Here is a 26,328-nt window from a genome sequence, read left to right as displayed (position 1 = left end):
AATGGGACCATTGTACCTCATGGACTGGAGGGTAAGGTAAAGAGATAACCCAGGGAAAATGCTTTCTCCAATCCTGGCTCGTATAAAGTATTCAGTAAGCGTTAGCCTTTGTTATGGTTGTTATTAGCACAAAGGTGTTGAAAGAATCACGCCTCCCTTCTTCTAGAACAGTGCTCTTGTCAGGAGCCAGGCCAGGTCTCCTGGGGCAGTTCAGGTAGGCTGACACCGCCAACGTCCATAGCAGCTCTGCTGTTCTGGCAGTAAGTGATTCTGCTCTCCTATTTCAGCTAAAGTGGCATAAATGAGTGAAATGGAGTGAGCGTCAAGGAGGGGCAGGGAGATGGGAAAGGCAAGAAGAAGAATAAAGGGGGCAAAGGCACAAACAGGAAACCTACCTCTAGGCACAGCGTTGAGGGTTTACTTGAAAGACGGCAGAAAGTCACTCTGCTCAGTTTATGCTGGACCAAGCTCAGCCTCCAGCTTTCTCCTTCAATCTCAGCTCTAACTGCTTCTGCCTCTCTCTCTCTCCTTCCCTCTCTGCTCATCAGCTTCCCTGCCTCCCTCCTCCCCTGTGCCAGCCCCCGTTGCTGTTCCTGGGAATGGGCTTGGCTGCCTGCCTGGCCCCAGGCCTGGAGCTGGCACTGCTGGGCCCAGGGCAATTCCAGAGGTCGTGGTCCCTCTGGATGCTCTGGCTCCACAGAGAGCCAGAGAAGAGAGATGAGGAGGCCGGCTGCTTCTCTCTCTTAGGCAGTTCCATGAAGTGAAAATCAGGCAAGTCCCTGTCTTCTAGGCCTCACTATCCACTTCTGGCACAGAATCACCTCTTACGAACAGAATGACCATGAAGGGCTAAATCACACAAAGACACAATGTGAAGCAGACAGGAAAGGAGAGAGGAGGGTGAATGGGTGTTAGGGGGACTGACCAAGAGGAAGTAGTATTTGTGGACCGCGGGGCCATATGCTTCATTGACAGCAGCACCAGCTTCCCACCTCAGCAACGTAGGCTGTCAGAACTCCTACAGATGAGGAAACTGAGGTTTCTTAAACCACTAAGAAGTGAGACTAGGTAATAAAACTAGTCTGTCAGGCTCCAAAATCTGCCCAATGGGAAAGTTTCATGCAGAAGATGGGTCTGGTTCTGGTTCTTCAATGACTGGCAGCAGAGAGTGGAAAGGAAGGACGCAAAGGGCCCATCTGGTTGGTCCAAGCTGACAGAGGATTTTTAAATGTTTATGAATAGCAATATCTTTTAAATTACAGGTATAGATTGAGGAGACTGACATGAATTGTCACATTTAACCCACTACAATTCCATAAGGAAGATAATAAAATCTTCATTTCACGTAGGGGGAAACCGAACAGAGTTTAAGAGATTTTGGCCAGCCTAGAAAGGAAAAGGGATTCAAACCCAGGCAGGCTGATTCTAAACTCACCTTTCTACATCACTGGCCTCATCACTTACTGTTCTTTGCCATGATGTATATTCTTCCCCTAAGGAGACCATGATGGCCCAAGAAGAAAAGATATATTATCAACACCTAACTATACCCCAGAGCTACTGCGTCATCAGGAACAGAATAAACTCCCAAGAAGCCTTCAGCTCTGGTCTGGGATCTCGAGATGGACTCTGATGACTTCCTTGAAAGGAGCAAAGGATCCAATTCCCTCCCCCTACCCCATTCTGTTCCCATCTAGAGTCTATTCAGAAGCAAGAAGCCACTGACAAATGCTAGTGTTTCTAAATATTTATAGCATTAAAAAACTCATCGTTCCAACTTACATCCAAACAGTTGTACAGCTAGTTAGGTGCATGTTTTTACTTCTTACTATATATGTCAGACACCCAGCTGCCAGAAGCTGAAGTGGCTGTACTTCCTGAGAAGACTCAAAAGACTTTAAAATACAGAGCCTTCTGGAGTTCCTGTCGTGGCTCAGTGGTTAACGAATCCAACTAGGAACCATGAGGTTGCGGGTTCGATCCCTGGCCTCACTCAGTGGGTTAAGGATCCGGCGTTGCAGTGGGCTGTGGTGTAGGGCGCAGACCCAGCTCAGATCCAGCATTGCTGTGGCTGTGGGGTAGGCCAGCAGCTGTAGTTCTGATTGGACCCCTAGCCTGGGAACCTCCATATGCTGCGGGTTCGGCCCTAAAAAAGACAACAGCAACAACAACAAAACCAGAGCCTTCTGCCTGCCGTCATTTGGAACTTGGGACTTAACAAGTTCACCTTCGGAGATTAGGTCTTACCTAGAGCTACTTGGAGGGAAAACTCTCCCCTCTGCCAAACCAAATGAAACCCATCTGCTACTACTTTCATGCTTTTTGTCCTAAAATGTACTGCAAGTGGCAACCTAAGATAGCAGTTCTGGTAAGGGAAGTGTAGGAACACATGACTTTCTCATCAGCCAATCTCAAAAGTGCAAAAGCTTTAAAACAGGGATGGAGGAAAAAGAAAGGGAAGAAAGGAAGAGGAAAAAAAATTTAGGAAAATAGACCAATTGGTTATATTTCTGTAAAATTATCTTAGGTCTTAGGATTAAAACCAGTCAGCTTTGCACAAAATGATTTTTCTTTCCTTTTTAAAGGGTCCTTACTGTTCCTTTCCTTATATAATTCAAATATAATGAGAAGAATGTATATGCGGTTGAGGCCTCAAGACTGAAGCCAGTGTGGGCTGGCCAAAACAAATACTACTTGCCAAATACAACCAAGCCAACACACACATATACTATAAAGTTTCCAAATACCAAAGAATCAAGCATTTTTTGGTCTCTGGGTTCCAGAGCTGTTACATTTTTAATCCCACATGAGTCAAAATAACCAAAAAAGAGCTGAATTATTTTACCGACCCACAGCTGGAATATTTCTGCTGTCGCTATAATGGATCTGGAGAGGTCTGACTGTCCACTTACGTGCAAAGTGGGCATCATTAAGTGGCACCAGATTTCTAGGTTGGCCATTCCTTTTTGTTTCTGCACCAGTTTTTTCACTAACTTTGCCTATTTAAAACCTGAAGGGGAGTTCCTGTCACTGATGTGAGCTGTGGTGTAGGTCACAGATGAGGCTTGGATCTGGCATTGCTGTGTCTATGGCATAGGCGGGCAGCTACAGCTCTGATTCGACCCCTAGCCTGGGAACCTCCATATGCTTCAGGTTCAGCCCTAAAAAAGCAAAAAAAAAAACAACACCAAAAAACCAAAAAGAGAGGGCTTTCTTGGATTTGTGCTCCCTGGTACCATAATAAAAATGGCCTGCATGCTATACTCTTCATCTCTGGTTTTAGCTTGGAGCTGGTTCTTAGGAAACTCTCATTCGACCACACTGAAGGTAAAAACCAAAGTTCAAGGCACCAATTCCCTGCTTCCAGTTAGCATATGGATACCTGCCACCTCTGGGTTTACCTGGGGTAGATAATTAGTCCTCAAACACCCAATTACCATATCAACTGTTCACTTTTCATTCACCTTCTGAGGAATTCAGGAGTCAGCAACGGACTGAAAAATAGTCCACTGGGGATGAGATTTGGTTTTTGCATCTCAGGTAAAAGAAAAGCAAGAAAGGAAAATGTGAAATGAGTCCAAAGATAAGAAATGAACCCAATATAAAGATGATAAGTGAGTGCATGCAAATGTCCTAGAGGGGCACCTGAATGACCACAGATTATACAGAGGTGGTTTCTAGAGCCGCTGTTCTTCTAAATAACCCTCAGCTTCAATTACATTAATTAATCAATCTCAAATCTAATTCTTAAAAAAAAAAAATCCAAAGTCATCATGGCCACACCTATCAGTTTTTTTTCCTAGAGGCCCATGATGGAAGCTGACCGCTAAAGCACAGCAGACAGGAAAAGGAAGAGGGACAGAAAAAAGACCTGTATAATTAAAGAATATGTTTTTAACCACTTCAGTAAGCTGCTGCGAGAACTGAGGCCACTAAGGCTTTCTTTCCTACTGCCAAATTCAAAAGTATTACACAGTTATTCTGTACAGTTTAGAAAATATGGAGAAACATAAAGAGAAAAAAGTCTCCTAGCATCCCACCGCCTGCAATTAATACTTTGGTGTACATCCTTTCAGTAGTTCATATGGATGGATAAATACATGCATGCACATACTATGCACATCAAACTTTTAAACAAAATTGGGTCATATTATACACTCTGTTCTGCAAACTTTTCCACTGAACACTTTCATATAAATCTTCTTTCATCAAATTCCTTTAAAAGAGAAGTGACTCAATGGCAGTACTGGTATCACCACATAACCCATCAATTATTTATAGCCTACTATTCAATCTGTCAAAAATTTGGTGCTGCACAGCAGAGGGGCTGCAGAAAGGTTGAGACTCTCTGTGAAAACATATTTAATAGCCAGATAGGTCTTTTACTGATTTGTCAGTTATTCTCATTATTGGACATTTAGCTTGCTTCCAATAATTCACTATTATAAACAATATTGTGACTGTAAATAGAACATGCAGCTAAAATTCAGCAGATTTATAATAATTTCCTGAGAATAAATTCCTAGAAGTGGACCAAGAGATCAAAGACTATGCAAAAATATATACGTATGTAATCCAAGCGGAATTAAAAAGTAGTATCAACTTATATAATGGGAGTGTATTGGAAGGAGATATTTCTCCAGCATCATCTTGTAACATATGTCAGCTAATTCAATTTCTTTTTTTGTTTTTTGGCCACCTGTGGCATACAGAAATCCCCAGGTTAGGCACTGAACTCGCTCCACAGCAGTGATCCAAGCCATAACAGTGAAAATGCCCAATCCTTAATCATCAGGGCAATTCCCCAGCTAATTCAATTTCTTAAAACACACAAAACACCCTTACCTAAAGCGCTTTTTAAAGACATTATGTTTTAAGGAAAAATACCAAACTACCAGAGAAGGATGGAAGACAAAAAGAGAGACCAAGTGCTTCACTGTAAAGCACATCAAAAGACTGACAGACCCAACAATTTTGGTTCCAAGAATTTTAAGACTGTGATGTTAAACGATGGAGGGGGGGTGGGTGCGGGCTGGGGAACAGGAAGAGATTAACCACAGGATATATTTTAATGCCATCCGAATTTCCATGATTTATTCTTTTATTATTTTTTTTTTAATTTTTTTTTTTTTGTCTTTTTTGTTGTTGTTGTTGTTGCTATTTCTTGGGCCGCTCCCTCGGCATATGGAGGTTCCCAGGCTAGGGGTTGAATCGGAGCTGTAGCCACCGGCCTACGCCAGAGCCACAGCAACGCGGGATCCGAGCCGCGTCTGCAACCTACACCACAGCTCACGGCAACGCCGGATCGTTAACCCACTGAGCAAGGGCAGGGACCGAACCCGCGACCTCATGGTTCCTAGTCGGATTCGTTAACCACTGCGCCACGACGGGAACTCCTGATTTATTCTTTTAAAAGAAAATCAGCCTTCTCTGATGCCCCATACACACACATGCAAAAGCTAACACACACCCCCATCTTAAGGTCTAATGAAGGGTCTGACCCATGGAACTGAACCTTAGTGAATGACATTCCCAGGGAGCAAGAGGTTTGTTCAAAATGGAACTGGGGTGCTCTTGAAATGGTTAAAATGGTTTACAGGCCAGATTTAGACCACAGATGACTTACATGGCTTTCTAGCTTCAGACTGGACCAAAGGATATTACTGCATGCAGCAGAGACTTGTCTGCTCCCAGGGCATCCCATTTCTTCATCAGGGAGCCACTCAATTTTCACTATAAGAAAGATCCCTCTCCCTCACTTGTGGCCATGTAGTTGGGTGGGGCTCATAATGCACTATGTGACTTAAGCCCACCAAGGTCTCCCATGCCCTTGACTTCAATGAATGGGTCAGGGATATGCGGGTGACCTAAGCCAGACAGAGTGAATTTTAGCACTGAAAGCAAAGGAGGTTGGAGCTGCTCATCTTACCAGAAAGAGCACCAGGGAAAATAATAATGTCTATCAAAGGGTCACTGTGAGGATTAGACTGCCCCTTCTTATCAGATGGGTCTCAGCCCAAATGCACGTAAGACAAAATACATTTTGAAGGCATTATTTGCAGCCAGAATCTGACTATACTTAGTCAGATTTAAGTATATGAATAAACTCTCCTGCATAAGTGTCACGTCAGGTTTTCTGTTACAACTGGGAGTCCCTACCAAGACACAGCCATGTCACTCACATCTCTACTCACAGAGCAAACAAACAGAAGACCTGATACCGTAGTTGGAGACTAACTTACTACGCCAATATATCAGGGGACCTCCACCCCCTTAGCTGAACACCAGGACCAAGGGTCCCAAACTTGAGCAAACTGTAAAATTCCATTACAACTGGGTGGACCTTGAGGATGCTATTTAAAAGATGGTATGACTAATGAGCAAAAGAACCTCTCCAACTGCGATTCTTACAATCTTAGGCCTCCCTCAAGCAAATACGCCACCGAGCACTTGGAACAGCTTTACTCTATTGTGTGTACTTCTGTCACTTTCATGTTCCCAAGGAGGAACCGCATGCCAGCACTCAGACACCACGTGAAAAGCTGTAAAACAAAAACTCCTGGAAGCCTTTCTCTATGCAATAACATGATCAATCTTCCGAGTGAAATAGGTATTTGATCTAAACCACATCCTACGAAAATGAAAGACCAGATTTGACCAGAACTTTGCTCCTCTCTTAGTTTCAATTACTGTTACTGAAACAATTTCTCTTTGGTTTCAAGTACTGAAGAGCCTATTTAGAAAGTATTTAGGTTTTGAAGATGGCAACAGGAAATGCAAATGCTTGATTGTTTTTATTGGAAATATATTCCCTACAGGTTTAAACTTGAGGCCCCAAGGTTTGGGCCTTTTTTTTTCAACAGTTACTTATGTCACAAATGTACACTCATATGGCATGAGGCCAAAGGGTACATTAACATGTGCAAAGATAAGCAGATAATTAAATTTTAAAAATAGAGCTTTATACCTGGTGGCTGGCATCATGGTATTGCAGGCTTGGCAAAGTAAGACATCTGATGATTCCAGCCCAGTTCTGGCCTCCTTCCTGCCCATACTGACCTGACAAAAACTTCTGACACCTAACAACCACTACAATGCTATCCATTAAGACTCTGCCCTGGTAGGTAGGCTCTGTGTTCAGAAAAACAATGAGGAAATCCTAAAATAAAGCACCAGTGCCATAAGCTCTTTTGGTCATCAATACCTTTGAAAATCTGAAGACAACTTTGGATCCTAGAATAAGTTTTATATATTATACACACATTCATACTCAAATTTTGAATCCCATGACTGGGGACCCATGAAACTACATGTGACTTTTCTACATTACATGAGGATTTTTTTGTGGGTTTTTTTTTTTTTTTTTTTTTTTTTTTTTTTTTTTTTACCTGTACTGCAACCATACTCATGCCCTTCACTCAAAACCAACTGTACATACTACAGCACCTACAGCTGCTCCAGGAGTCTTGGGCCTTCTGGGGAGGACAGGACATGCTCTGGATGCAGAATGACTGAGTTTGTACAGCCCAGCTCTACTTACTTCCTGGTTCATACTTAATAACCCTGGGCTTCTATTTTCGCACCTGAAAACTGGGACAAAGGGTTACAGTGAAGAATAAATAGCTCCTTCATAACAGATGGGTCTTAGTTCAAATCAGATGTCAAACCAATCTAAAGTGCCATCTCCTTCTAATCCAGCCCTTCTAATCCAGCACACTATTTTATTTCTTCAGCATACACCACTCTCTGAATTTCTTATTCAGTAACTTATTTATTGTCGGCCCCCGCTACTACAAGGTTAACTGCCACAAGAGCGGAGATGTTATTTTATTCACCACTTTGTCCTCTGCACCTAAGCAAGTTCTGATAAATATCTACTGAATGAATAATAATCATTGATATTTAATTCATAACTGAAAACATGATGAGTATGACCCAATGTCCCTAACACATAGTTAGTTCTCAAAGGATACTAGCTATTTATATCAATTCTACTTATATGACAATGTTACCAAATATTCAACAATAAAGGAAGTTAAACCTCTACTGTAGAGTAAAACTTAATTTCACACTCAAGAGCTGGTTCCCAAGGTCCAACTTCTCCTGGATGCCTCTCATCCCAACACTCCACTAACTTCAAAGAGAAAACAGGACATGTTCTCATTGTTCCAATGATTCCCTATCTCAGCAGTTATCAGATAGCGTGATGTAAACACAGGTTCTCAGCCAGCAGTATACAGCTCCATCTCTCCTCATTCTACAGGTTAATTTTCATCTCAAACACAGCAAAAGCCAAAATTTGAAAAAGCAGAAATTGGGAGATACTCATCCTGACATGCCTCTTTTGGACTGGCACCTCAGTCCCCTGGAGAAAAAAATCACATAATAACGAAAATCAGGAGTTCCCATCGTGGCGCAGTGGAAATGAATCAGACTAGGAACCAGGAGGTTGCAGGTTCCATATCTGCCCTCTCTCAGTGGGTTAAGGATCTGGCATTGCTGTGAGCTGAGGTATAGGTTGCAGATGCAGCTCGGATCTGACGTTGCTGTGGCTGTGGTGTAGGCCAGTGGCCACGACTCTGATACGACCCCTAGCCTGGGAACCTCCATATGCCACGAGTGTGGCCCCAAAAAGCCAAAATAATAATAATAATAATAATAATAATGGAAATCAGGAGTTCCCATCATGGCTCAGTGGTTAACGAACCTCACTAATATCCATAAGGACAAGGGTTTGATCCCTGGCCTCACTCAGGGGGTTAAGGATCTGGCATTGCCGTGAGCTGTGGTGTAGGTCACAGAAGAAGCTCGGATCTTGAGTTGCTATGGCTGTGGTGTAGGCTGACAGCTGCAGCTCTGATTAGACCCCTAGCCTGGAAACCTCCATATGCCGTGGGTGAGGCCCTAAAAAGACTAAAATAAAATAAAATAAATAATGGAGATCACTCCCACTCTCCTTTGAGCAACGACTGTTTATTCAAGACACAGCCATGGGGAACTCTAGGAAGCTCCAAAGGTTCGCCAAGCACATGAAAACCAGTGGAAAACTTTCTGGTGCTGGTCTGAATGCTTTTCCTCTACCTCAGTAAACAAAGGAATCACAATTAAGGTGTCTAGAGATGCAAGGGCAAAAGGAAGCAGCTTTTTTGTATACTCAGCCAATGAAGTATACAAAACGTGCACATCTCAGAATGTGAAGAACTCAGTCAGATTTATACTTATTATCTTGTTTCAACTGTAGTATTTTAAAAAAAATTCACTTGACAGAAGCACGTTCCTTGTCAAAAAGAATAAGGGATCAAAAAAAAAAAAAAAAAAGGCTAAGGGATTTGAACCATCCAGGTCCTCCGTATCTTTAGAACCACTGGAGACAATGGACTACATTTCATAGAACAGCAAGAAAAGGCCAAGAACTAAAGTTCTAATCAGTGCCTTCAAAGCCAGACGCTCTTGCCAAGAAAGCAAAGGGCAGGTTCCACCTCCTCTGGCTGGCAGGCCCACACATTCTGCCTAGCCATATGAAACTCTCCGGGCTTGCTCTCCCACCCCCAGGCCCAGTATTTGGGGTAGCAGCATCAGAGACTTTTCTAGGAGAGCGTTTTATAAAAATAGGACTTCCAATTTTAGGTTTAAAACTGAAAAGAAAAATAGCCAGAATTAGAAGTCTGTTTTAACACAATACACTTGAAAATGACAAGTTTAAGCGCTGGTAGTTGGGGACAGAGATCACACCACCACATGACTTCTCAGTGAGTCATAAAAAAATAGTACAGGCTTGTCTAACAGTGGATGTCCACCGGTAAAAGAGTTAAGAAGTCCATGTGTCAGACAATGGAAAACTAAACTGACACTCCTGCATTTGTTTCATGAGTGGCAGGAGGGACACAAATGAATCGCGACAGCAATTTAAAGACAAATGTTAATAAATTTTTTTTGAGGCTCGTCAGAGAGGACTGTTTGAAACCCTGAATACACCTCATTTTTCAGAAGTTAGATCCGTTCAATAGGGGGGGGAAAACCTTCTAAACTACGAAAGAAATCACCAAGTGAAATATTTCAGGATTTCTAACACCCATTCTTGATTAACACACCTCTCTGTCAAAAGCAAAAGCTCAGTGGCAGCATCTAACAGCAAGCTGCTACCCCTTCAGTTATGAGCATCAGTCTGGTGGGAACAGATGAGAACAAAAATTAATCTTCAGTCCTAGATGGATACTGTCATAATGGTAAGATAATAAAGACCTCCCCGAAAGGCTTCTTGGGTACCATAAATTAAATAACAAATCCACTTCTGCCAGGCAGCCAGGATTAACTCTATTCACCCAGGGTACTAGTCAGTGTCACCAACAGGCTTATCAAACTGGAAGTTATTATCCACTACTGGTCTGAAAAATACACAGCATGCTGCTCTCTGCACATCAATGTGCCAACATCACTTCTCATTACAAGAGAAGTCACTTAATCTTTTTCAGGGTTGGTTTTTTTTTTTTTTTTTTTTTTTTGTCTTTTTAGGGCCACACCTGTGGCATATGGAAGTTCCCAGGCTAGGGGTCTATTTGGAGCTGCAGCAGCTAGCTGGCCTACACCACAGCTGCAGCAACACGGGATCCAAGCCTTGTCTGTGACCTACACTGCAGTCAGTGCACAGCAACGCCAGATCCTTAACCCACTGAGCAAAGCGAGGGATTGAACCCATATCCTCATGGATACTAGTCAGGTTCTTAACCCACTAAGTCAAAAACGGAAACTCCAATAGAGTCATCTTTTTGCTTAGTATGCATAAGTGTTTCAGTCACTGCAAAATAAGCACCTGAACTAGACCAGTGTCTTTCAAATTTTAACTGCAACCTTCAGTGAGAAACACATGTTATATTCTGACCCAATGCACATACACATACACCCGTACAACTCAAAAGTTTCATGAAGCAATATTTACCCTTATTTTGATGACGGACTCTTATTTATGCTATTTCTTTTTTCTACTTTGGTTTTTAATTGTTGGTTACAATCTACTAGTTAGATAAGACTCATAGTAAGAAAAACTCAAGATCAAACTTAAAAGTTCCCTCCAATATCTTTATTGTTCCAGACACAATGCTAGGCATTTTATAGTCATGACAGCAGTTAATCCCCACAACTACCCTATAAGGTTGGTACTCTTTTTTTTTTTTTTTGTCTTTTTGCCATTTCTTGGGCCGCTCCCGTGGCATATGGAGGTTCCCAGGCTAGGGGTCGAATCGGAGCTGTAGCCACCAGCCTACACCACAGCTAACCCTAACCCTAACCCTACACCACAGCTCACAGCAACGCCGGATCTTTAACCCACTGAGCAAGGGCAGGGATCGAACCCGCAACCTCATGGTTCCTAGTTGGATTCGTTAACCACTACGCCACCACGGGAACTCCCTGTTTTTGTTTTTTTTTTAACTGAGAAATTTTAAAATAGTGTATAAGTTCATTAAAAATATCACTAACAAACCATTATAGGAATTCCCGCTGTGGCACAGTGGGTTAAGAATCCAACTGCGGCAGCACAGGTCACTGCAGAGGCACAATGGGTTAAAGGATCCAGCATTGCTGATGTGGTGTGGGTCACAGCTGCAGCTGGGATTCAGTCCCTGGCCCAGGAACTTCCATGTGCTGTGGGTGTGGCCAAAAAAGATTTTTTTAAAAAAGGAATTTAAAAAATTTACATGTAAACATGAACAACATTTTTGTGAAAAATAACTATTTCCAAAAATTTAATGAGAAGAGTGACACTGTTTTAATTTACATTTTTGCATATGTCTCTAAAGTCTGGCTTAAAAGAAGACAGCTAATTTCCCTTATCTACTTCTCCATTCAGTCTTTTGTGATATAACATGTCATGTAGCCTCTGGAAAATTCATGAGAGAGTATAAAGGATAAATGATGTTAGTATTAAGAAGAGAATCTGGAGTTCCCACTGTGGCTCAGTGGTTAACAAATCCAAATAGGAACCATGAGGTTTCAGGTTCGATCCCTGGCCTCACTCAGTGGGTTAAGGATCCCGTGTTGCCACGAGCTGTGGTGTAGGTCACAGATGCAGCTCAGATCCCCCAGTTGCTGTGGCTCTGGTGTAGGCCGGCGGCTACAGCTTCAATTAGACCCCTAGCCTGGGGACCTCCGTATGCCAGGGGTGCAGCCCTAGAAAAGGCAAAAAGACAAAAAAAAAAAAAGAAGAGAATCTGATCTTCCAGATCCTATGAAAGAATCTTGGGCCCCTCCTAAAAGAGCCTCTGGGACTGAGGTTGGTACTTGGTACTCTTCATATCTCCATTTTACAGATGAGGAAATTAGCTTAGAAATAAAGCGCCTTACTCAAGTCCCTGTCTGCAGCAGACAGAGAAGCTCACCAAACATTCCATCAGCTCCCCCAGTTTCCCAGCCTCTTCAGTGAGATGGGGAAATGTGTCTATTTCTGGTCAAACAGCTGTAGGCAGAAATGACACAAGGAGCTATAGGCAGATATGATACTTTTCATTTCCAAACCCAAACCCAGAGCGGGCACATCTCAGCCATCTCTTCCCCTGCCGTGGTGACCAAGACAGTACAGATGGTACAGCACACGAGAGTAGAACCCACAGCAGCCTGGGTTTCTAAGTGATCGAATGGAGCAGAGCAACCATCGGCCTACAATCCATGTGGGACATGCAAGCAATAAACTTTCATCGGATTATGCCAAACTTTGTAAATTCTAACTCCTGAGTATCTACCCCTGCTCAGGAATTTTACAGCTCAGGCCCCTGCCATCTTTACTGAAGTGCTCTCACAGTTTACCTACTTCTGGGATTGCTCCCTCCAATCTCTCTTCCACACTGCCACTGGAGCGATCTTTTTAACACACACACACACACACACACAGAGCTCACATGAGTATGCCATGTCCCTACTCAAAAGAGTATTTAATAGTTCCCCTTCCCTACAAAATAAAATCCCGATCCAGCAAGGCAGATATATGGCTCTTCTGCATCTGGCCTCAATTACCATCACTCTCCCGCTCTCATTCCACACCCCTCAGGCACACGGAAACATCTGCCATTCCCCACGATGTCATGGCCTCTCCTGCTTCTGCAGTTTCCACACACTGTTACTGACCTGGGCTTGGAATGCCTCCTCACTCTCTAGTCTGTGTCTTTCAAGCCCAGTTCAGATTTTATTTCCCACAGGACTCCTCTCCTGACTCCTTCAAGTTGACCTAGAGCCTCTCTGCCTCTTCACACCTTCATTTATAGCACTGACATTTTGGGGCAGATTTTACAACATTTTCTACTGGTTGTTTTATCTGTGTTCTTACCATACCATAAGGTCTTTCAAAACAAAGTCCGTAAAAGGCACTCAAATTTATTGGAATGAAAAACTAGCAACATATAAACACTTTTATTTTTCCTGAAACATCATTTATCCAATTCTAGGATTGGCCCTTAAGAAAAATCCAGACTACACATACTTCACTTGGAATTCAATGGTGAAAGAATTAACTTTGGAGGCCAAAAGTTAACAGGATGAGTTTTGAGTTTCAGAAGTTCTCTAAGAATGACACACATTTCACCTGGGAAAGCTGGTTCCTTGCTCATATGTCTAATTCAAAAACTACATAGCCTGGTTCTTCTTAGAAAATAGTTCATATCTGTTTGGAAACTTTGAGTACTGTTAAAAGTACGTCTTTAAAAGTTTTGTTCTGTTAAACTGCTATTGAAATCAAAAGCTCTTTTGCTTAAGCAGCCACAGAATCAAAAGGACTAAATGCTGGAGACATTCAGAACTTGGTGTTTCACTGTGCAAATAGTAAAGCTGCAAATCAGATAAAGGAGGAGCTTAGATCCAACCGCTCAGAGGGAAGGAAAAACAGTTTCCTTCTAAATGTGGAAAAGGCAACTGAAAAGATTTTTAAATGTTGCTTAACTTATTACCTCGTTCTGCTAGGCCACGGAATGGTTGTGAGCTACGAACTTAGAAAAGCAAATGCTCTGATAAATTAAGCAATTCTGGGAGTTCCCACTGTGGCTCAGCAGGTTAAGAACCAGACAAGGACGTGGGTTCAATCCCTGGCCTTGCTCAGTGAGTTGGGGATCCAGCGTTACTGTGAGCTACAGCATAGGCACTGCTGTGGCTGTGGCACAGGCCTCAGCTGAAGCTCTGAATCAACCACTAGCCTCATGCTGCAGGTGAAGCCCTAAAAAGAAAAAAAAAGAAAATAAAATAAGCAATCTCCTACCTTTAAATCTCTGCATAGGGAGATTTAAAGGTAGGAGTTAAAGAAAGTCTTCGAGTACACTTTTTTTTTACTTGAAATTACCATGAAAGTCCAAGTTTCCAACATCCTGAAAGGGCTTTATTTTAGAAGTGAAAAGACTCTAGATGAATTAAAAGGTTACTCTACCCTAAGAAGACCAAAGTGGTGCTGGAAACATGTAAGAATGGCCTAAAAAGGTTTTGAACTCTACCACTATGTTTGCACATCTTTCATTCTAACTCAAAATTATATTTATCGTTTAAAATGTGTGGTCTTGAATGCTTATACTTCTATGGAGATCATATTATCATGCAGATAATTATTTGCATGATTGAGAAAGAAGAGTTTTTTATGTGGCTTTCATCTTTAAAAGCCCAAGTACTCAGCAGCCCACAAGGGGGCTTAACCAAGACTCATTGATCCAATGGCAATTTCCCAAGAAGGGAAAGAATTACACTACCTCCCTCTAGCTTTGCACATGCTAGTCTACAGATCAAGTGTAAATGTCACAACCTCTGCATGTCCCCTTTCAGAATGTCTCCATACGCATCAGCAGGTATCTATAAGTAATGATTAACATCTGCACAAGGGAAAGGGACTCTGTCATAAACTTGACATCTACCCTGCAGAGGGTGGGTCTTGTCTATCTGTGCAAAGGATGAATGCCATGAAACAGATTTCTGTGAGAAAAGAAATTTTCAACCCTGCAAAATATAGCATTGAATACAGGCCTTTTCCCTTTCCCAATATGCTAAATAACACAGGTCACTGGTTCTCTTGGGAGACAAGATGGTATGAATGACAAAAGCAGAATTTACTAAGTTTGAGAGCTTGAAGCTTAGAACATCGGATTTCACTTCAACTGGGAAACATCTGGGAGTTTCTCATTATGAAATCATACACAAACTTTACATTAAATAAATGAAGGGAAAAAAAAACTTGGGTCACATCATTGTCACTATTTTGCTCTACTTTAACCTAATCTTGACGAGGTAACACATGGCTCAGAAAGCTAAAAGGCTTAGAATTTAGAAGCATTTTTACACCCAAACAACAATTTAATACATTAAACAATTTATTACAAGGAGCTATGCCAGGTGCATGGCCCTTTATGTTAAGATAACCACAGAACAAAAATCACCTGCAGTACAGAGGCGAACAACCAAATGTAGATAATGAAAGATGTCGGTGTTAAGATACACAGAAAATGTCTAGGGAACACAGGGAATTAAGGCATTTTGGGGGGGAAAAATAAAACTCTCAAGAAACCATAGACTCTATCTGAAATCGGTCTTCACGGCTTGTATTGCACAATCAAGATTTCATTTTTATTCCAAGTTTTGCTTAAAAAGAAAGCACCTCCCCCAAGTTTATTTCTACCACTGCTTGTTTTCCTTCCCAAGACCCCCAGTACGCTGAGTTATAAGCAATATGACAAAAAATGAAATGAAAATTTTTTTGGGGGGTCTTTTTAGGGCCCCACCCGTGGCAAATGGAAGTTCTCAGGCTAGGGGTCGAATGAAAGCTGCAGCTGTGGGCCTATACCACAACCACGGCAATGCCAGATCTGAACCACGTCTGTGACCTACACCATAGCTCTCGGCAACGCCAGATCCTTCAACCCACTGAGCAAGGTCAGGGATCGAACCCACATCCTCAGGGATACTACTTGGATTCTTAATCCACAGAGCCACAATGGAAACTCCTGAAATGAAATTTTTTAAAAAAGCTTGTCTCAGAGTTTATCTTCATTTTAGGGCACAAGTCATATTTTACCTTTAAAGTGGTCACCAGCAAGAAGTAATGTACAAATCATTAAGATGGGGCACAGTCTTGGCCTTCCTGAGCCTAGAACACATGCACAGGGTGTGTTCAAGAGGGGGGGCGGCTTTTTCTCCCTAATAGAACAAATCGCAACCCTAACTCCTACCAAGGGGAGTTCCAACACCAAAGACTGAAAGATCAACCCAGGTTTCGAGGAAACTGCTGAAAGTGAAAGAGGAAGCAATATTTTTTATTTTTAACTGTTTAAAAAAACCTGCACCACTAGCACCTACAATAATTTAAATTCTACACAACCAACTTACGGGCATTTTCACTATGAATAGACAAATATAAATCTGTCAGTTTGCTTAAACTAGGAAAGTTTTTTAAAGCCACTCAAATTTGGACCTGCTCTATTGTGTCTATCACTACAAAGACTTCATGAAGGTGTGGCACGACACTAGAATTACTGTCTTAGAACTTACAAACTCCAAAGTTTACGATCTTACAGATCCATTTACCACTCCAACTACTGTTCCCCTATGGTTCTTCTTAAAAGCTTACAAATAAAATCATCTCCGCTTTAATATCACCAAAAGCAACATTATCCATGAAGTCATAGGTCTAATATGTTCGTTGTTTTAATACACATTAAAATATAGCATAAGCAAAAAGTATTCATCCACCAAAAATCATCGCAGGTACCACCAAGAGTATAAAAACACACGTGCATGCTCATTTCAGCAGCACAAATACTAAGAATGTTAACTAAAGCCACACTTTGGGAAACAGTGATTTAGTCCCAAATCTTTTGTCACAGCTATGGGAAGAGACTCAAAGAGGGCTGTAACTTGGGCTATAACAAGGACACACAGTGACTGGTGGCAGAGTCTAGACTAGAATCTAGAACTTGGTCCAGTGGTGGTCCCACTAGAGTAGAATCTCCAGATGGGTAAGCGACAGGGAGAGTTAGACCTGGTCTTTGAGGACTTTCCCAACAAGTGTACCACAAGCAGCTGGTAAGCCCTTTGCCAGTGGATCTGGGTTTTTCACTTTCTCCAGGAGGCAACAGGGTAACTGCCAGCTAACTCTTAAAGACTGTCTGAACCAGCTGAAATAAATCTGTTGTTTCCTTCCCAAAGTCTCATGTGGTTTTGCCTAACTCAGTGAACCTCAAGGCATACTGCCAGTGATAAAAATGTCTCCTGGATCAGTTTCCCATTTTTTGAGCCAACAATATCCTAGACACTGAGCCCCAGTACCCGCTGCTAGATTCATGCATGCTCTATATGGTTTCAGGAGGAAGATTTTCCATCTCTGGGTTTTAGGCCAGCTTTGGAAACAGGCTGGAAGTTTCCATTACAGAGTTACTCCTGTATTTCCCAGACACCCGGAGTAGGTTTTATTTTCAAATGATAGATAACTTGTGTCTACTGTGTGCCTAGCAGTGTTTATACACTGTCCCATACTTCCCATATAAGATAAAATGATATGGTTCCTGACCCTTTGGGAGCTGCCAATCCATGTGAGCTTAGCTATAAACGCGTGCAGCTAATAACAACTGTTTTAAATGTTTATCTATATGTCACACAATGTGCCATTTCCTTCAAATGAAATGTCTTAATGAATCCTCACAACTACTGTGATTATCCTTACCTAATACATGAAGAAAACTGAGGCTGAGACGTTAAGTCCAAGGTCAAGGGGCAAGTAGATGGTAAAGTTCAAACTCAAACCCAGACTCTAGGCTTATGCTCTTGACCAGTGCACTATGTACATCTGAATCTTTAAAAGTCACACTGAAAAGAAACATGTGGAGTTCCCATCGTGGCTCAGTGGAAACCAATCTGACTAGGAACGATGAGGTTAAGAGTCTGATCCCTGGCCTTGCTCAGCGGGTTAAGGATCCAGCGTTGCCATGAGCTGTGGTGTAGGTTTCAGACGCGGCTCGGATCTGGTGTTACTGTGGTTGTGGTGTGGGTTGGCACCCACAGCTTCAACTGGACCCCCAGCCTGGGAACCTCCATATGCTGAGGGTGCAGCCCTAGAAAGACAAAAAAAAAAAAAAAAAAAGTGGAGTATTAATTAATATGGTATAATAAAAAATATATTTGGTTTCTGTCCCCAGTTCCTACAAGAGCTCCTAAAACCGTGGGAATTTCCTTACTGAGTGTCCTTTGTTATTCACAAGGAGCACAGTTTGGACCACACCTGAGTTTGTGTTAAGAGGTGACTCAGGCTGGGCCCTTCTGATAGTTTCAAGAGAGAGGCAGGCCACGCCAGAAAGACCAGGCGCACGATCTGACTGCAACTTTCAGTCCCACCTCCAGATCATAGCAGAGGGAAGGGTGGCTGAAGTTTAATCACCAAAGGCCAATGCTTTAACCACTTATGCCTACATATAGGAACCTCAAGTGAAACTGAAACAAGGCTGGTCAGGGGAGCTTCAGGGCTGGTGAACACACTGATGTGCTGGGATGCCTGGGGGAACATAGAAACTCTGCACCTTGCCCTGTGCATCTCTTCCATTTGGCTGGTTCCAAGCTGCATCCTTTCTAATGAAACTATCATCATAAATATTATGTTTTATCAGCTCTGTGAGGCATATGTTCCAGCAAATTATCAAACTTGAGGGAGAGTGGTCATGGGAACCCCTGAATTTGTAGTCGGCCAGGCAGAAGTGTAGGTCGCTTGAGATAGCCAGGTACTTGTGGCTGGGACCTGAAATGGGGCAACCTTGTGAGACTGTCATTAACCTGGGGGTTCTGCACAACTCCAGGCAGTTTGCACCAGAAGTGAATGGCTGGACACTTAGTCCACGTCAGAGAAGTGCTGAAGGAATGGCATAACTAACCTCAGGAAAAGAAGTCCATATTAAAACCAACTTAATAAGCTACCTTCCTGCTTGATCTAATCATTAATCTATAGCTGTTAACAACTCAGAGCAGGGCTTGCCATTTTTAGCATTAGAAGAAAATCTGACCTTATATCAGATCCACCAGTACCTGGTAGAATAAAATTTCTTTTAAAAGACTAAAGAGTTAATTTGACCTGCTAAAGAGACCATGGAATGTTGTAGAAACATGAAGTCAAAATGTGTTTTCTTTAATAATTTTAGTTGTGATCTATTTATTACAGTCCCAGTGACAGAACCATGAATTACTTCATTAGTTTACATGCAATGTCCCCTTGGATAACAGACATTGTTAAATGACAACCACCACCACCTAGAATTAAGTACTTATCTCAAACTCTAATGGACCCAGGAACGTTACATTCCCTCTAGTGTACCAAGTTCTCATTTGTCAAAAACCTAAGTCAAAAGTGAGATCTCAAAAAAGTTGGGCCAGTACTTCATAAGCAGTCAATCATGACCAACTAGTCAATCCTGAAGACCACGAGTTCCCTGGGGGCTCAGCAGGTTAAGGATCCAGTGTAGTCACTGGTGTTGCAAGGGTTCAATCCCTGACCGTAGGAACCTCCACATGCCATGAGCACGGCCAAAACAAACAAAAAACAATAGCAATCCAGAAGACCAATCTGGTCAAAGCAGACACTGCGTCCTGGCACTCATCCCTCCCCGTGGGGAACACACTTTCCAGTCAGGGGAGAGACTACTACTGTCAGGGTCCCGGTGAGGGCCACTGGATCACCCAACTCCATGGGTTCTCATCCCTCTCTTTGTGAATGGCATTCCCTGGCATTGGGCAATCTTGTGGGCCTTCTCTTTCCTGATCCACTCTTCTCCCAGCAAGTGCCACTGTTAGCAATTTCCATCCTTTCCCAGCTGGACCACTGATAGGCTTTTTTTTTTTTTTTTTTTTTTCCCAACTTATGTCTTTTTTAAGGGATTTACTTTATTTTATTGCTTTTTAGGGCCACACACGTGGCATATGGAGGTTTCCAGGCTAGGGGTCCAATCGGAGCTACAGGTGCTAGCCTACACCACCGCCACAGCAACACAGGATCCGAGCAGAATCTGCTACCTACACCACAGTTCACGGCAACACCGGATCCACAACCCACTCAGCGAGGCCCAGGATCGAACCCGCATCCTAATGGATACTAGTCAGGTTCATTAACCACTGAGCCACAGCGGGACCTCCTATTTTATTTTATTTTATTTTGTGATAGCTGCAGCAGGTGGAAGTTTCTGGGCTAGAGACTGAACCCACACCACAGCAGCAACCCAGGCCACTGCAGTGACAATGCCAGATCCTCAACTCGTTGTGCCATAAGAGAACTCCTGATGGCCATTTCTCTTCACCTGTACATGCAGCCCATGATATCACCACCACCACCCTGCCCTCCCAAAGGCCTGCTCCCTTACATGCTCTCTCCCACAACTGAACCCTACCTATCTAAAAGCCTCTAGAAAGGTCTTTAGACTTTTCTCTCATAAAATGTTAGTAAAGCCCCAAGCAAAATTCTCCTACCACAGCCATCAGCTGCTCTGAGTAAATGACTAGACAAATGACTAGTTCTTTCAAAGAAAAAGTAATTTCCTGGGAGAAAAGGAACCACAGAAACATTCTTTAAAATGAACCAACATTCGCCACCTATGGCTCCTAACTTTTGAACTGCACTCCCTTAGAAGAAAGAAAACGCCACAACTGGGTTCTGAGGACCTGGAACTTCTCCTGTGTCCACAATCCTGCCACTCAGAAGCCAGGCAGCTGGAGTTAAGAGTCCCAGCACCCTTACCGAAGTGGTATTCCTAGTTTTCCCTTCCTGTTCAAAGAGTAGCCACTAGGGAGTCATCAAGTAGACATTAAGTAAATGTTTAATTGAAAACAAATTTGCTTCACAGATTTTTTTTTTTTAAAGGGGGGAATTGGTGGTTTTCATTATTTCCACGAAGCCATTCTAAAGCTGTACTGTCAGTGGGTATACGTGGATTTTCCCATTCAGATTCCAGGGCATGTCACTGAGAAAAGGAAGTATTTCAGGACAGCATTTTGCATAGGTATGTGGAAGTTCCCAAGCCAAGGCCTGAACTTGTGCCACAGCAGTGACAACACCAGATCCTTAACCCACTGATCTACTAGAGAACTCCGCACAGGCATTCTTCACAGCATGGCCACTGGCTTAAGGTCTTAGAGTGATAAAGCCTCACTGGGAGTACTATCACCATTTTCAGAAATATTCTGAGAACAAAAGGCCAGCTATTTACTAGTACCATTATTCATCAATAACTTCATATACATTTCAAAGCTGGTTTTAAGGATTTTTCTCTTGAAAGAACAGGATTTTGTGACAAAATGTTTGAAGAAAGAGCCAGGAATACAGAAGACCAAACATGAAGGATTCAATTAAACTCAAACTCTACTGAGCACCTACAATGAAATATTTGAGGCAGTGTAAATGAGAAAACAAAATTAGTGCAAAGAAGGTCCTATTCTAGTCCTTGGAGCTACCAGTACCTTGTTCTGTAACTTTAAGAAAGTTTACTGATCTTTTTAGATTTCCATTTACCTACTGCTTTTCAATCTATTTTCAGACTCCAAACATTCTGATTGACTGAAATCTTATAGGGAAACCTAATAACAGAATATTAATATTTAATATTAATACTTTCGCAGAGTGAAGCATGGGGGTTGGGGGGTGGAATGGAAGGAAGACGGCAAGATGACAGGTTTTTTTTCTATATCTACCACAGATGTACTCTAGAAATGACCCCTGAGAGAGCTCCACATAGCCCAGTTTGAAAAACTATCATGCTATATATTCTAAGGCTCTTTGAGGGTCTTTTTCCTGCTTCTTCCTAAACTAAAGGAAGAATTAAATACATTCAATATAGTCAACGCTAAGACTTGAGTCTTATTCAGAGTCAAAATTATAGGTCACACACCAACCCACTTTAAGCAAACACTGCAGAATCAAAACCCTTCATCAACCAACGAGAGCTAAAAGCTATCACCAAACCCAGCCATCCTCATTGCTGTGGTGGAAACAATCTAATAAAATAAGGGGGGGCAGTTTTTCTAACATGCCATCTCCTTGACTGACTGGCAAAGATTGAGGCAATGTGTACAAAAGATGCTACTCTCCAAAAATGAGAAGTCCTACACTATGCATGCTGCTACCCAAGATCCTTGATCATTCACCGTATCTGGTCTGGATCGCCAGGCCTCAGTGACAGAATTACTTCCAGTCCCTAGGTCCTAAGGCTGAGCTCTCCAACAGAGCAGGGAGAACAGGAACACAGCTGATGCTTCTCAGCACTACGCAACCTAAGCTTCCATGATGCAATTCAGCCTGAAAACCAAGAACACAGCAGCAGTCAAAGGACACTCCTGAGCAAGGCCAAGCCCTCAGGAAGGCAGAGTCATCGACATGATGCCTATGTTTTCGTGTAATCAGGTTGGAATCAGGGTGCTGGCTGCTGATGGTTTATTTTGCTACAAAGGCTAATCATCACCTCAAGATTCCTTTACTAAGCTTCCCTATTCTGATGTATGGTATTTAAATAGTTTCATTCGCACACTGCTTCAAGAAGAGGATTTGGCACTTCTCCCCCTCCCATTTTCTCCTTTCTATATAGCACAGCTTCAAAAAATTAAGAGTTTGAGCCACTTCCACTAAATCAACATGTTAAATTTTCATTTGTCATCATTCACTAATTAAATGGTCAGGTGTTGTGGCAAGCTCCTTTTCCCCGAAAAAGAAATAGTGCCTTCCATCACCTAGAAAAAGAGATTACTAGATTTAAATTGAAAGACACTAACTCAATAAAAACAAACAAACAAAAACACCATGGTCCATGTAGAGAGCTTCAGAACACTATTCCAACATTTAGGGAGAAATGAGCCTGGTTCAGTGGTATCAACATCTGTAAATAGACACAAAAAGGCAACTTTAAGTTATCAAGAGCAGGGGGAAATAGGAGTCACCACATAATTTGTAATCACCATTGTTTCACTTTGAGTCAAACAATCTTTACCTTAAAAAAAAAAAAAAGCCATCTTCACCTTCAAACAACTGTCAGCCAGTGTACAATTAACTTATTGCAGCAAAGGTATCAAACAGTAGCAAAATCAGATTAATTTTAAGTCATCTAATGCAATGCAAAACACCCACAGCCCCAAAAGTAAGGAGTATCAAACCAGCCTTGTAGATTCCCCACCTTTAAAAAGAGTTTGTCCCAAAGCTCCAGGAATTTTAGAAACAAATCCACCAGTAGATCAAAAGGTTCAGCTCTGAGAATCTAAATTCATTTAGATTTGTGGATTCTTTCCCCAAACACAATTAGTGGCCAGCATAGGAGTCAATGGCTTCTCCCTATATTCAAGTCCCCTACACATCTGCCCCCATTCAGAAATTAGAAAAGAGGAGTTCCCGTCGTGGCTCAGTGGTTAACAAATCTGACCAGGAACCATGAGGTTGCAGGTTCAATCCCTGGCCTCGCTCAGTGGGTTAAGGATCTGGTGTTGCCAAGAGCTGTGGTGTAGGCTGCAGACGCAGCTCAGATCTGGCGTTGCTGTGGCTGTGGTGCAGGCTGGCGACTACAGTTCCAAATTGACCCCTATTCTGGGAACCTCCATATGCTGCAGGTGTGGCCCTAGAAAAGACCAAAAAAAAAAAAAAAAAAAAAGAAAAAGAGCCCACCAGTCTCCAAATTGACTGATGAAATTTCAGCCTACAGGATATTTTCATATTTGAGTTATAATAAACTATTAAAATGAAGATGAACTGTGAACAGCTTAATAATCCATTAGCTACAGCATTTAAAATCCAGAATTAGAATACAAAGTCCAAAATTCTTCAACCTAGGCCAAAACTGTACACACACACACAGTTAATTCTCTGTTCCTTTGAGTTACTCTGAAGTATAAAGGGTGAAGTCTATCATTTGCCTGGTCTTAGCTGTTCACTTGCTTGCTAACTAAAAGACTTCCTATTTGCATTCAAGTTGTAATTCAGTAAATCAGTGCTAGACTCAACTCCATCCCCTTCAGCACCCCCAGGACTGCCCAGAATCTATTCAAATTACTTTTGGGGGGGTGCTTTTTGGGGCCCCACCTGGCCCCAAAAAGGAAGTTCTTTGGCTAAGGGGTAAGTTCTTGGGTTAGGGGACAAAATCAGAGCTGCACCTGCTGGCCTACACCACAGCAATGCCAGATTTCTTAACCCACTGAGTGAGTGAGGGATGCCAGTGATCAAATGAACCAGCATCCTCCTGGATACTAGTCAGGTTAGTAACCTGCTGCACCACAACGGGAACTCCCTATTCAAGTTACTTCTGATAATTAATCTACCCACTAGTGAAGTACTAAAACAGGTGGCAAGAACTCAATTTCTGATTCATTTTTCCCAAACATTAGAAGGTTTCATTTAGCATTTCTAATACTAACTTTACGACAAATAGCCCAAGCAACATCTAAGTCTCGCAACTGCCCGGTTCAAAGGGCCAATTCACTCCATGAACACACTAGTCACTGTTGCCGAGTTCAAAAGAAGAAAACGGCATAGTCTTTCTGTTTTGGCCCACTGTGACATGGCTAAAGAGGGCCAAATCAAGGAGTCCTGACCAGGCCTCTCAAGTGGACAATCTGGTCAAGGTGAGGCCACAAAGCAGCTAACACTGGAAATGAATGGCCCCAACAGAAGGCAAAAGTAGGTTACATCACTTGATTATATGCCAGCCCCAGAGATGCCAACAGAGTGGGACTGTGCCCGCAATGGTCATTTATCTAATGTAATCCATGATGTCAACTTTCAGCACCAACCTACACCTCAGCTGAGTGTTATTTATTAGTCATCAGGCAGACCAGACAAAAGCGGGAAGATTGCAACATAAAATCCGCCTAGAAAAAACAACTTCAAACTTAGATCCTGACGACCACCTCTGAAGACCAACAGGGTCATATTATTACCACTTGCCCAACCTTCAACCCTAAATTCATACACAGCTGGAAGCAAAGGAGGATTTATATACTAAAAACACATCTGGGGTACTCATTATGCAATTTTTAAAAGTTTATAAGACAAAATCCTGTAAAGAAAAGGCATGCTCTCAAACATCTCACTGAATTCTTTCTTCCCTTTTTTTTTTTTTTTTTTTTTTTTTTTTTTGTCTTTGTAGGGCTGCACCCATGGCATACAGAGGTTCCCAGGCTAGAGGTAGAATCAGAGCTGCAGCTGCCGGCCTACACCACAGCCACAGCAATGCCAGATCCAAGCCGCATCAGCAACCTACACCACAGCTCATGGCAAGGCCAGATCCTTAACCCACTGAGCAAGGCCAGCGATGGAACCTGTGTCCTCATGGATGCTAGTCAGATTCATTTCCACTGAGCCATGACAGGAACTTCATCTCACTGATTTTTTAACACATGGCTTGAGATCCATCTGCCAAAAAAGTTCCAGATGACCACTGCCTCCTCCTCTCCCACTCTCAGCAGGGTGACTTTTTTTTTTTTTTAAATATAATAGGCCAAGTATACCCTCAAAGTAGTATGTGGTAAGACTCTAGGAAAGGCAACAGAATTAAAACGGAGCATCATTTTACAATTCCTTCTCCTTCTTACTCTTATTTTGCCTACCTATTTATGAGCCTATTTCCACCTCTCTGACCTAGAATCTTTTCACTCTCCTCTCTCCCCTAACCCATCTTCCCTCATCTCCTTTCCGCCTACCTCTTTTTTCCTCCCTGAAACTTGCCAAACTCACTCCAGACAGTTTCTGCACTAGCTACTCCTTGAACTTGGAAGGCTCCTCCCCTATCTCTGCATAATGGGCTCCTTTTCATTCGAAGCTCAGCTTAAGCGTCACCTCCTCCGAAAGGTCTCCGACTATATCTCAATCAGACACTTTCTATCACATCACTCTTGTTTCCTTCAGCACTTATCAAAATCTCATTTGCTTATTTATCTGTCCCCACACCACCTCCACTCTAACCTAAGCTCCAGGGCAGCGTGGACCTTACTGCTGTGTTCACCTTCACAGACCCATTGCCTGAAATAATAGCTAGCAATTAGTAGCCAGTCAAGAAAAGTTTGTTGATTGAATGAATTTTGGAGTTTTTAGTCAATGATTCCAATTCAGCTAAAATGAGAAAAGTAGTCATTTTTTTCTTCTGTTACATTTCTGTGAAACATCTAAACATGCCATTACTTGTACAATCAAAGCATTAAATATTCTGTTTTATCAGGCTTGAAAGCCCCGATGAGTAGAATGGAACCCATGTTATGATAATTTGTCTAGCAATAAGCATATAAATTCAGTTGCAGAGGAACAGGATTTATGGACTTTTTCTAATCAAATGATCCCTAAAATTTGGGCACCAACTCTTCAAGTTCTTCAGAAAA

At 42.3% G+C, this 26,328-nt stretch overlaps 2 protein-coding genes across 4 annotated transcripts in view; one reads left to right on the top strand and one right to left on the bottom strand.

The window, feature by feature from the left end:
* The window catches only part of REXO5 (RNA exonuclease 5), a 63,317-nt gene extending 59,535 nt beyond the window's left edge, over window positions 1–3,782 (top strand). The window contains exon 20 of the mRNA XM_021086509.1: window positions 1,499–3,782. Within this exon, the coding sequence (XP_020942168.1) occupies window positions 1,499–1,508 (10 nt within the window). The 3' untranslated portion in view covers window positions 1,509–3,782. The remainder of the gene's footprint in view (window positions 1–1,498) is intronic.
* DCUN1D3 (defective in cullin neddylation 1 domain containing 3) overlaps window positions 1–26,328 on the bottom strand; it is a 44,551-nt gene that overhangs the window by 16,580 nt on the left and 1,643 nt on the right. The window contains exon 1 of one of the 3 annotated variants that reach the window (XM_005662090.3): window positions 7,451–7,464. The exons of the other annotated variants lie outside the window; for them this stretch is intronic. The gene's annotated coding sequence lies outside the window, so the exon portion shown is untranslated. Of the gene's footprint in view, window positions 1–7,450; window positions 7,465–26,328 lie in introns of those variants that run through there. 3 annotated transcript variants of the gene reach the window in all.

Source organism: Sus scrofa, chromosome 3 (genome assembly GCF_000003025.6).
Source record: "Sus scrofa isolate TJ Tabasco breed Duroc chromosome 3, Sscrofa11.1, whole genome shotgun sequence".
Lineage (NCBI taxonomy): Eukaryota > Metazoa > Chordata > Mammalia > Artiodactyla > Suidae > Sus > Sus scrofa.
This window is presented reverse-complemented; position numbering and strand designations above follow the sequence as displayed.